Source organism: Sphaerodactylus townsendi, linkage group LG02 (genome assembly GCF_021028975.2).
Source record: "Sphaerodactylus townsendi isolate TG3544 linkage group LG02, MPM_Stown_v2.3, whole genome shotgun sequence".
Classification (NCBI taxonomy): Eukaryota; Metazoa; Chordata; class Lepidosauria; order Squamata; family Sphaerodactylidae; genus Sphaerodactylus; species Sphaerodactylus townsendi.
In genome coordinates, this window is record NC_059426.1 from 63,567,107 (window position 1) to 63,580,235 (window position 13,129).

Below are 13,129 nucleotides of genomic sequence, written 5' to 3' on the forward strand. Positions count from 1 at the left end.
GAGGTGTGTGTGTGCTGCGGCGCCACTGTTTGAATCCCACCACCATCGGAACCTGTTATTAAAATTTTTGGATCCCACCACTGAGGCATAGCCCCGCCCCCAACCTCTCCCCTAAAAAATCTATACCTACGTCACTGCTTTAGGTACTAGCATGAAATAGAAGGAATAACCAGTGAGCCTCCAGCTATAGAAGAAGACCAGATGTGTCCAAGTTACCCAATGTTTACAAATACTGCTTTTACAGTGTTTTTAAGTTCATAAGCACTCTGCTCACATTCAAATGAACAATAGAGGAAAGGGGAGGCCAATATTTTCATCCCACTTTTCCTCTAAACACTGTGCCTTCTACGCCAATATGTAGTGTGCTGTTGCACACAACTGGGTCCCTGACAGCAGTCAGCCCTGGGCAACTGTCCCTTTTGACCACTGGATAAAGCAGCCTGGCCTGCACCCACACTGCAGTAGTTTTTTTTCCCCAAACTATTTCTGATTGAATCATCATATCAAAGAAATACTAATCAAGGGTTAAAGGGTACTATTGAAAAATTGCTTACCAGCTGTTTGTTAAAGTTTTGCACACACTGTTCAAATTGCTCATCTTTTGTCTCGTCAGCTTTGCCAAGCTTCTGTAGGACCTACATACAAAAAAAGAGAAGACAGGGCTTTAGAACCACAGAGTCACAAGATTTAAACAAGACAGTAAAATGGAGGTGGGAGGATATGTCCTGTTAAAGATTTCAGGTAGTGGAACTGGGAAGACTGAAACTTTGGAGATCCGCTACCTGTCAGAGATTATGGTCCACCTGGTCCAGCACCCTTGTAAAACATACTATTCATTCAATTTCCACCCCATCCTTTCCCATCACGTCAGGCTCAGGGTGGCTTACAACAATTTAAAATGACAAATAAGGCAGTTTCATACACTGATATGCTCATATTGCTATGTGGGAAAGATAAATGAAATCTCTTTTGTCCATTCATCTGAGTTCAGCACATTTTGTTCTCCACCTAACAGACAGAAAACCTGTTCTGAGAAAGTAGTACTAAATATAGACTTTTTCAGATGTTCTCCATCCACTTAACTATATACTGAGGGAAAGGACCAACAACAGCAGTGGGGAAACCAGTTTTACCCACTTTAGAGCTCAGCCTCTGTACTACTCGTGATTGGAAACTACTTGGATGGAGTATCTCAGATTCGTTAACCTGTCCATGCCTTGATCAAGAGTTGGCATGAATGTTTTGTTGATGGGCCTGCAGAATGGTGCTCTCTTGTTACATTTCTGCTTTCTGGGTTTTTCCGTTCTGAATGCCTATCATTCAAAGACTTAAAGAGGGTTCTCCAGCTGTGGACAACAGTGAGAAAATGAAGATGAACCTGCAGAATGGGAAGAGAAATCTGCTGGGTGGAAAACTCAGCAGAGAACAGGCCAAGTAAAGATTTGTATTCAAATGAGAAGAGAAGTCTGGTTGTAGTATTTGCCAGGAAGACGGGGTTTCTTCACCTGTACCCAGACCAAGGGGCTTGATTAGGAAGTATCCTTGCAAACTGGTCCCAAAAGTGGGTTAGACTTAACAGTGAGGCCCACTACAGTTTGAGAACCACTACTGTAAAACCTCTTCTTACACACAAACAAGGCATTTTGTGAAACAAGAAGACATTCATATTCACAGAAGTTCTCTTCAGATTTCGCAGATTTGAGTTGAACCTCAGCTTGGGCTGAAAGTAGCCCTGGGTGACTGTCATCCTTCTGTCACCAGCAAGACTTAGAATAACCATGGCAACCAGCCAAGTCTCTCTCTGTGCCAAAATAATTCTTTTTACAAGGTAGTTTGCCCACTGTTACAGACACAGTAAATGTTAATCAAGACACTTCATTTATCAGCCATTTCCTTTTAACACTCTTTTGTATAGAGTCAAGTGGGTTGTTGAGGGGTATGCTTTGAACATTTCCTACACAGGGCTACTCTGGGGTGAGTGATTACCAAGGTGAAGCTGAAGAGGCACTTTCAGAAATAGAAGTAGTGCACAGTATGTGAATTGTTCTGGCTGCCACAGTGCAGACAAGAGACAGCTTCACATGTTACACAAAACTGGAGTCCAAATGGCTCCTCAAAGGTTAACACTTGTTCCAACATACACTTATCATAAGCAAGAGGTATACATCTACCACACAAATGTATATTAGGATTGAAGAAAAAACTTGGTAAACTTCATATTTGGGCTTTTCTGGCTTTAAAATTATTGAAAAATCTGAATATCTGGTTCGAGATAACCAAAAATATTTGGTTGTGGGTTTTCCGGGCTGCGTGGCCGTGGCCTGGTAGATCACATTTTTCAAGTCAGTTTAAAGGGACTCCAAGTGGCTAGCCTCTGTGAAAAAGTCCCTTTAAACTTTAAATGGACAAAACACGAAAACTCAAATAGCAGTCCGCATTACTGTGTTTTTAAAATATTTGACTTGCTATAAGTGGCCGAATCAAACCCACAAAAGTCAAATAGGGCTTTTGGGCAGGGGGGTGGGGGGATAGTTCAGATTCGGCTTTACCAAATCACGAAGTCTAATTTATATGCAAAATACAAAGGGGGAATTACAGAATTGATTATGCATTTTATGTTGTTCAAATGTACACAAACAAGCTATTGTTCTTAACATGTTACCCTTTAGGTATACATGTACAACACACAAGTGCTGTCTTGTTGACCATATTGACTTATACTGTGTAATCCACCTTGAGTCTCAGTGAGAAAGGCAACTATAAATAATATAAATACATAAATAGAGTTACTTCGGGGAGCTAAGATCAGCTGTGGCTCCTCCTCCCATTCACACACACTGGCAAAACCTTTCCGCCAAGTAACAAATGCAACAGCGCTAAGATTGTTACATTAATAAGACAGTGTAACAAAGTGTAACAAAAGTGAGCGTAACAAAAACTGCTTAGGTCTGAATAGCCACCACATGGGCCAACAAATTTCTTTAAGAGTCCCTTGGGAAGAATATTGGTGGAGAATTTGTGAGGTGTCAGACATTGAACATACACACATCGCTAAATTTCTGAGTTCATGTAGGGGATTTCTCACTATGAGTCTTGTACTCATTAGGAACTAGATCTGGCTAGATCACTACAGAAACAATTATCTCTTTGTACCAGTTTACGTATACTAGCATTCTTGCTTCACCAATTCATCAACTGTAGAGAGTGGTCCACATCAACTCTGATTAGATTGCTTACTCAGCTCAAATTTGCTTTCATCTGTGTGCCACAGTATAATGTAAAACATCAGTGTTTTGGATTGCTGAGCCTTCTGGCTTCTTTACAATAACTTTTCACCCTTCCTCCAATCCATACACTTGGTGGAGTCTGCTCTGGCTTATGAAAGCTAATGCTACCACATGTGTTAGTCTTTTATAATGACAGAAGTTTATTTGGGGTGTTAACAGTGATTATGAATTCAAAAGCTGGGAACCAATATTTTGTTCTGGACATAACAGAACTCAAGGAAAGGATTCACCTGTCGCACACTTAGAGCCCTACAATTAAAGGTAACTTTAATCTCCAGTTTATTTCACACTGCCATCTTGAATTTTGCCATAAACACATTCAAGTATGAACAGCCAATACCCTGTAACATTATATTCAGCGAGCAAAACTTAATTGAAGGCTAGCATTGCGTGGGTGGCTGACTAAACAACATCCCCTACAGAAATTAGAGCTCTCAGTCACTTTGAAGGCTAGGCTAGCAGGGAATATAATATGCCCTTGACCACCAACTTGCATTTCTATCAGCTCTATAGGGGAGATAAGGAGGAAACTTTTGTTTCATTTTGACTCAGTGCTGAGAAATTGCAAATGTGCAAGTGTACAAAAATTATAAATGAAAGTCAGCAGTGGTGAGAATGCTCTGCTTGGAAACATAGTAAACCTGCCCCCAATGTGAAGTAGGCTACCTTGCACGCGTCAAGAACGCCCATCCTTGCACGCCCATCCTGTCTGAAACATTCTGCTTTTAAAAAACAGAGGTGACACATTAGAAATAGGTACCATGGACCCCACAGCTAACAACCGCCCAGATGAGCTGTGATGTTGAATGTGAAATTTTTTTAGAGTTAAGGTTGGAGTGTCTGTTTTGGAACGGTTTTAACTGAGATTTAAATTTAACTGTGTTTTATTGACCTGTACATGGCCAGAGCCCTTAGGGGATGGGGCGGTATATCAAAACTAACTAATAAATAAATAAACCAGGGGGAGGACTTCATCACTATTTGCCAACTTTTCCACCAACTGTGAGCCTACAATGAGTGTGGCAAAGTTGGAGGTGTTCTCTGGACTCAGCATCAGTGGCGGGGGGGGGGGCTGTGATGCCCTGGGCAGAGCCACAGCACAGACGTGGTCAGGTCATGGCAGGGGCATAAAGGGGGTGTTCTGGGGCTGGGTGGGGCTTGCGGCGCCACAGCAGGGGTGCAGGGCGCATGTGCGCCCCGGGCGCAGTTTCCCATCACTCTACCTCTGCTCAGCATTAATATTATTATGCCTGTTCTTTGTACCGAATGTAAAGTACACATTGTACTGGCTATTTTTTAAGGAACATTTTGAATGCCATGCTTTGAGTTATCAAAGACACAAATTCTATACCTTTGTCTTAAAAGACAAAGTACCCTTACCATTACTCCATCCAAGTTGCTCCATTGCCAGCTGGCAGGAAATAAAGGAATTCATACAAATCATAATTGCTTGCAACCTTCATGAAGGTTGCAGACAGCAGGCAGATGCATTTTGCAGCTGTGCAGGATCAAGCTGCTGAGTCATTTTCTCATTTGTTCCACACGCACTCTGACCAAGCTGGGATGATTATGGCTTATCCGCACACAGAGGGCTCTCAAAACACCTTCCTCAGAGCAGTATAGCATCACTTGCCTAAACAGACTGTAGTGTATCACTCAGAGATTTGAGGCAGGCCCTAGAAGACTCTGAGGCCAGAGGACTGAAAATTATTTGAGGGGCCATTCAAACTATACACTGTGTCAACACAATTTTTTCCCACAGTTGGAAAATAAATGATACACAGGCACACTATCTTTTCAAAAATAGCCACTGCTTGACCTCTAAAGTTAATAATGTTGGGTATGTTAGAGACAGGGCTCAGCCCCGCCCTCAGAGCTAAGGCTCTCTCCGGTTACTCACAAATAACCATCCATAAGCTTCTTCAGTGTTCAGAGTTTATTGTTTCAATTCTGCGCAGAAGAGGGAACTCTCCTCTGTTAGCAACAGGGAGGAGGTTCGAAGCGCTGCCGCCTGTGCAACATAATTTATAGTTACAAAAACATACCTCCCCGCTTCTTGCTCATTGGGTTGAGTCAAGTAAACGTACAGACTTGGTCATCTTATCCCACCTCTTACCACACCTTTTCCATCTCATATTTTTAATGTAACTTGAGTCTGAAACACCTCATGTACAAAGTTTCTATAGCAATCAAGTCTTCTGCTAACCCTTATCTATTTGTGAATTCTTTGCTAGCTCCCTTATCTCTACTGACAGGCTTCAAAGGAGGAGATATGACAGTCAAGCCATTAATCTCTCCTTCTGTTCCAATTAGTACCGTTCAGGTGGGATATGATCTCAGAGCAGGTGTGCTTTATCCCAATTAGCCAACAAACTTTAAGACTTCTATCTGCTGTCCAGGTCACTATGCTCCCTTCTTTCTACTGAGAGGCCCCGTGTCAGGCTGCCCCATGAGTTTAATTTCTCCATGGCCTTTAACTCACCCCTCCCACATTCCTCCGTGTTTACCTGATTTTAAAACACTGTGAACTATATATGTGTACATATCAGGTACATTAAGATTTTATCTCTGAAAAATCAAATGAAAACAAATGCATGATTAGGATTAAGACATTCCTTCAGAAAAGCAAATCCTCTGTCTTCGAAGGTTTGCAATTGATATTAGTGGGAGAGCGGGAATTTTCAGCTTCTCCTATCAAAAATTCTCCTGCGGGGGGATCACTCACCCTCTTTCCCACTTTGTCACGTACTCAAAGAAAGCAGCCAAGAGAGCTCAGTTGCCAAGGTGCTTGTTTGTGAGGAATTTGTGAGGAATACCTTTGGGAAAACACCTTCCTGCCCAAATCCCCTTTCCAGTGATTGGGGCCTCTTAGTAGACACTGACATCACTAAAGGTAATCTCAATTCTCGGTGTCCCAAAGTCCTTCCAGTGCCCTGAATTTCCAGAAAGGTGGAATCTGTGTGTATGAACACGCATACACATATCCAAATATCTAGGCAAGTGGTAATGGCTCACCACAACCCAACCGCCTTATGTTTAAAAAACACTTTTATCAACTAGCGAACAGCCAACAAATGAAATAAGAATGCATTAGTATACAATGCAGATTCTACGGAAATCGATGAAATTTACCTTTCAAAAAATAACAGCCAACTAGTTTATCTTGAGCATGTTACCGTAACATTTACATGCCCACCAAAGAATAGCCGCAAAGCAGTATTATCTTAACTAAGGATGTTCCCCTCTTTCTTGGCATGCTTTCTTCAGATGTTTTAAACTTTTCACCACTCAGCTGGTTCCTCACTGCAAGCCAAACTACATCATCCTTTCCCACTAGGCTCCAAGAGAAGGATATTAAGACTTATCCAGTCCTGCTCCCCACACACATACCCACTTATATGGGTATTTGTCCTCGCATCAGTCGTTCTTTCTCAAAGTTTTCATATGTGTCCTGTTCTCCTGCCTGACTGTAACTTAACACATTATGGAAGTGTTCATACAGGTGTGTGTGCATTTTCCTAAGGCAAACAGCTTCTCCAGAAGTAAGCCAGTAAAAGAAATCTGCAAGATGATAATTCCATCATGACAAATTAAAGCTAGACAAAACTATCAAGTTTGCCTGAGGATGTGAGTGAAGAAGAGGAAAGGACCAAGTACCTGACAGAATCCATTGATTAAACCAGCTGATTAAATGGGTCAACTAAGACATAAAAGCACATCCTTCTACTGAAATAGTTCAGCAAGTAAAGTGAGCTTCCCAGAGTTCTGGAATTACTTCTGGATCTGAGATTATATTTTCATGGACCAGTGTTAATGCTTTACAATAAGAGTTTGTCAATATCACTGTGGTTCCACAGTGCCTTCACAGTTTCCCTTTTTTTAAAAAAACTAGTTTATTCATTTGTTTGTTCGATTTCTAACTTAATTTTTTTCACCCAAGGTCTGGCTCAAGGCAGCTAACAATCGTAAAATTACATACCCATATATTAACAAATATCAAACATAATCAAAACACAATTGCAATAAGAATCCTAATTAACAAACAGTGCTAAGATGGTAATCCCCTTTATCCTATGGGTGGACAACAGGGGACATAGCAACGTAATAGAGGCAACTGGCCCAGCAAGGTGGAGAACAAGTAATGTACAACCATCACAGCCCTTTTAACAAATCCCACCACTTAGCCATATTTACTTCGGGTGGAACATAGCACACAGGGAGTTAAGAGAGGACTGCTTGTGATTGGTTGGCTGCTAGAAGCAGGGTTCTTGATTCAGTGTGAAGAGATTTTGAGGGGAGTTCTGTTCAGTCTGTGTTAAGTGAACAGTTATGTAGAATGAGCTCAGTTCTATTGTGGTTTCAAAGCTACTCTGAGGGGCTGGAGAGTCAAATCAAAGAGGAATCTGTACCGAGTCCCTGAGTCACACACACAAAAAAAATCAGGAATCCACCTTCAGATTCTAAGCAGTGAAGCTTATGAAAGCTGTGGGATTCTAAGGGCCTTTCCCCACTTTTCCCTCGGCCGCCGTCGCTGCGCACAATTCCCTGCGTGCGACATCCCCACGACCCCGCGCTCTGCGCGGGGTCATCAAAAGGCGCCCTTTGCAAGAGCGCCAGGGATGCCTCACACTGAGGGGGCGCGACAGTGGCAGCGTCGGGGCGGCTGCGCTGTCGCCGCCCCTCTCGTGGGGAGGGCCGGGGGACCCCGCGCTACTCTCCTCAAGTAGCGCGGGGCTTAAGGTAAGTGGGGAAAGGCCCTAAGAGAAAAGAGAAACTGACTTTCTGAGAGATAGAAGTACCAGTAATTCCTAGTATGGAAAGCAATGTGTGGGCAAGAAATATCTAGTGAAGGAATTGTCTTTATAGTCTGAATCAGAAAAAAAAACATTTAAAATACTTACCTGAGGGTAATCTGAAGGCCTTTCTATCTAAGAGAAAAGAGAACTGAATAATGAATACTTTTTCACTAATACCTAAGTGTAAATATCTGTATATATCAGCCTGAATGTTACATCTCATAGGAACTAAGCTATAGACCTAAACTATATTGTAATCAAATACGAAGAAAGCTACAGCAACAACATGTATATAGTAACATCTCAGCTTACGTGGTTCATATTTCTTGTTATTTAGTAGTTTACAAAACTATTTTTGTTCCTGTAAATAAAAACTGTATTTTTCCTCCATTAAAGTTATACAGGCTCTGGTGCCTAAGTTTATATTTCTGACAGAAGGGAAAGGGTTTATTTTGTGTTTTCTCAGAGCAGACCTCTGCCTGGCTGAGAGGAACCCACATGGAGCAGAAGAACATTTTTATTTTTTTATTTTATTACACAGGTGGATGGAAAGCACAAAGAGAAGCATAAAGTAATATTGTCACATTCACACTATTGCTTTATTGCCCTACCAGACAAAAGGGGGCTGCTCAGTCACAGCATAAATTGACAGTTGGAATTTTGGGGGGGAACTCTTCTCAGGGCACTTGTGGGCAGAGGGAATGCTCCATGGTTGTTACAGACCTCAACCCTAGGCTCTGACAAATTAAGTCAAGTCTAGCAAGACCTGGGCCTCACTCAACAAAGAGTTTCATCAGGCCAAGGCCCAAAAAGCCATAGATGGTAAAATGCCTTCCTGGCCATATGTGATGGTAAAATGCCTTCCTGGCCATATGTGTGACCTGGACTTCCAAAAAAAGCTCGTAAAACTCTTGATGGAAGCAACTGGGGAGAGCTGTGCCACAGCTGGACTGAAAGCTGTAAACTTACATGTGTGTTTATCCCTTTACATCTGGTTAAGTTTTGAATTGCCTGGGTCAATATTCCATTTGACATATGTGAAGTTCTAGTTAAAATAGGATTACTATAATCTTTCTCCAGATCTTGGAAAACCCACTAGGGTGTAGTTATCTACAAGTTATGATATCACAACAAAAGATAAAATACAACTCCTACAACAGATACACCTAAGACCCTCATGATGTTTTTTTTCTTTAAGCAGTAAACCCCTACCTGCCCCCATGGCATCTCACAAACTGCTTTTGAAAGGCCTCTTGGTTTGCCACTGGCATGGGGGGCTGTTTGAGATGATAGTGAAGACGTTTTATTGGAATGTACTAAAACAAATGAAGAGAATGCCCGCCAGAAGGAATGGGAACTCTCTAAAGGCTTTTTTAAATTACAATGGGAATAAGCAACGCCAATTTGCTTGAACGGGCTCCACTGAAACTTACAAGTGGAATAATGGATGAGTCAACTGTAGTCCTGGGGAGCAGAACAGTGACACTCCCCCAGCAGCTATGAACCCATTTTCTACTTACAGATAATGGGTTCACTTAGGACAGTACTGTCAGCTCTCAAGAGCCTCAGATTGATCGCAAAATTTCCCAATTCCTTCTCTGTACAGTACTTTTAATGAGGCCAAGGATTAAGCCCAGAGACTACTGTCTATATGCCCTCTACCCTGGAGCCTTAGAACTGTCTGCTGATCATTTAAATTCTAATGCACAAAAGATAGATTCAATGTGCAAACTCTGAAAGTTGCACATTTCCGCTCTCAAGCTGATAATTTGGTACTTTCACTTTGAACTTTCAATAATCCACATTAATTCAAATGAATACATCAGATTATTCATTCTCCCACAAAACAATAAATACTTGAAAATGATTTTCAAATTCAAGAAACTCATTTTGTTTCAGATATATATTCAGCCCCCTACCCCAACTCTTTCTATGAGACAGAATCTAGGAAATTCTACAAAAAGCTGCATTTTGGCGTATAAACCAGAATGCATGATCATTCTAGACACATGTATGCACATTGATGGTGAATGTCAGTGTGAATGCATGCCATCCATGTATGCTGAAATTCATACAGTAACCTGCTAATATAAAATATGCACATATCATTAAAGCTTTAAAAGCAGAATGTTGATTAGAAAATGCCTGCAGAGTCAATAGTGACAATCAATGACATGTACAATGTCACATCTCTGTGCTGTCACTCACACCAAAGCACTTTGAAGCTTCTAATAGTCTTAATGTCTGGGTGGAAGTGTTTCCTAAACAAGAACTTTAAAATGCAGAAACATTTAAGATCCCCAAAAGAAACTCTTCAAAGAAAGGCCTGTAATAATAGCTCTAGTGATAACAGGCATTCCAGTTCAGGCTGGGGATGAAAAGGAGAGATGTGAGGCACTCACCTGAGACTGCTCTCAAGGCAGGGGGAGAAGCAGGTTAGGCAGCTGCTCAAAATGTATATATACAAATCAGATCCAAACAGGCCTTCAGCATGTATGTTTAAGTACAAAACCATTTGTTAATGTAGATGGCAAAATGAGTACAAAACTGGAAATGTCCATTTTAACTTTTTATGAAATTTGAGAGCATAGGATGACCCCATCTCTTCTAGAAATGCAAGTGAGGTCAAATCAAACCATTCCCAGGCAGCTATTGGTGCTCTGCTGCTTCTCTTCCTCTGCATAATAGCATCAGGCTTAACCTGCCAGATCATTGCAAAGCTAGACAAAGTTAGTTTGTAGGGTGCTGTGGGTTTTCCTTCTGAAGATGCCAGGCACAGATGCAGGTGAAACATGAGGAGAGAATGCTACTGGAACATGGCCATACAACCCAGAAAACCCACAACACCCTAGTGATTCCGACCGTGAAAGCCTTCAACAATACAAAGTTAGTTTGCATGGAAATTTCAGGTTGTTTGGCCTACCAAGATGATTTATACACCAAAAACCATGATCCGCATGAATTCCAAGAACTACAAGAAGGAAGATGGCAGATATTTGCTATGTGAAAGCGGGTAGAGAACCATTGCACATGTGCCTACAGAAACCTGAACCAATGATCTGAAAGCATTTAAGCTATTATCTTAAGCAGTTGTTATTTTTCCAAAATTCTAGTCTACTCATGTTCAACTCTAAAGATCGGCTATTAGATCCAAAAGTGAGAATTGCTACATTACCCCCACACAATGTAAAAGTTACACTCATTTTATAGATATGAATTTCACACAGAAATCACAGGCAATCTCAAGTTCTGTGTTATTAGTAGCTGTGATACCCAATCGATGACAGGCTAGCTATGTCCTTCCCAAAGTACAGAGTATGATCAGCTGTTCCTTTAGGAGACACACCCAGAACTAAAGTGGTTCAAAATCCATCTCCACATATGAGCAGTGAGAGAGCTGTAGATCTATGGATCAGCTGAAGAGTAAAAATAAATGCACAGTTTACAAGAATATCTCATTATCACAATACCCAGTAAAGGTGTGAAATCTGTTCACATACAGTTCGTCTAACAGAATGGCATATCTGATTGTGGAAGAGGATCTCCAATCGTATTGATTATCCCTTCCCACTGTAGACCCCTCACTTGGTCCCTAGTCAGTTCCTGAGCCTCCAAAATTTCTCATTCAGTGGGCTTTGTGAGAGGAGTAGAAAATCAGGAAAGTTTTCCCCCTGAATTTCACAGTTGATTGGATACCTGCCAACATTATTCTTCCCCTCTCCCTGGAGTGATGACACAGATAATCCAGTCTTGAGCCCAGCCAAGTCAAGTATTTTCCTACATAACCAGCAGGCCCGGCCACGCATTGCTGTGGCAATTGTCCTTCTCATCACAGTCCGCAATCCACACAGAAGTCCATGCAGGTCCAATAATCCCTAGCATAGCCTTTTGGGGTGGTCAAACGGAATCCCTCTTTCCCTTTTCAATGCACATCGTTATATGGTGCTGTCTTGTTTTTTTAGTATAAGGTAACCCTTCCCATTCCACAGCGGAACTGTCCAGAGTGCGAATCCCGCTGTTCATGAGGCTGGTTGACACGCACAGTCCTGGCTTGGGTAAGGTAGAACTGGGGCAAGGAGGCTATCCCAGTCAGGCAGCAGAGGCAGGGTGGTGAGGCACTCAGATCGAGGCCAGCTCCCTGGGTTCTTAAAGGGCCATGTGCAAAAGAAGCGGAGCTGGTAGTGTTGGTTCACCCCCACCCCGCGGATTTTCTTAGAAGAAAAAGGCAAACTCCAGCTCACTTTTAGTAAAAGAGAGCTGTGGTGAATTTGGGTGAGGAAGTGGGTAAGTGGTGGTTGGATGTGAGGGAGGGCAGAGTGAGGTATGTGAGGATGAGCTGGATGTGTATTGAGTGGTAGCAGTGGGTGAGGCACAGAGAGTGAAAGGTACCTGCGTGTGACGGGGGAACCCCACCTGACATCTCACATGGTAAAGTGTGTATGTGTTTCTCTTCCATTCATATTACCTACCAGTATTACCTATGTACTGTTTTCACTGCTCATCTCTGGCCATCTGCGCGAACATTCTAAGGGCACACCAACCCCTCAGGCCACAGACATGCTGCACAAACATTCTAAGGGTGACAGTTAAACACAGCCAGCTTCATGGCCTGGTGCGCCAGGAAAAAGACGTTTTACCTGGCTCAGGTATGGACTTTTGGTGATTTGAAGGTCTGATTACCTGCCCACAACAGGGAGGAACGTCATGTGAAAATTTGGGGGCGATCCGTCCAGCAGCTTCTGAGGGAGACCATCAGGGACAAACACACGTTTAGATTTTTATATATAGATAGATATGTAAATAGTAGACTTATATCTCATAAGTTTTGTCTATCATCATCCTTACATTAACTTTTCCAGGCAATTAGATCTTCCCAATACTGGCCAAACTACACAGAGGAGAGAAGAACAGTGTAAGCCATTTTGGGTCCACACTAGGGAGAAAGGCAGGGTACTACCATATATACTTGTGTATAAGCAGAGTTTTTCAGCCGTTTTAAGGCTGAAAAATGCCCCCTCAGCTTACACACGAGTCACCGCTTACCAG

The 13,129-nt window shown here is 42.1% G+C and overlaps 1 protein-coding gene across 16 annotated transcripts in view; it reads right to left on the reverse strand.

Moving 5' to 3' along the window:
• BIN1 (bridging integrator 1) overlaps nt 1-13,129 on the reverse strand; it is a 140,405-nt gene that overhangs the window by 80,123 nt on the left and 47,153 nt on the right. For all 16 annotated transcript variants that reach the window (XM_048486380.1, XM_048486378.1, XM_048486369.1 and 13 more), the window contains exon 2: nt 555-635. In XM_048486380.1, the coding sequence (XP_048342337.1) occupies nt 555-635 (81 nt within the window). The remainder of the gene's footprint in view (nt 1-554; nt 636-13,129) is intronic.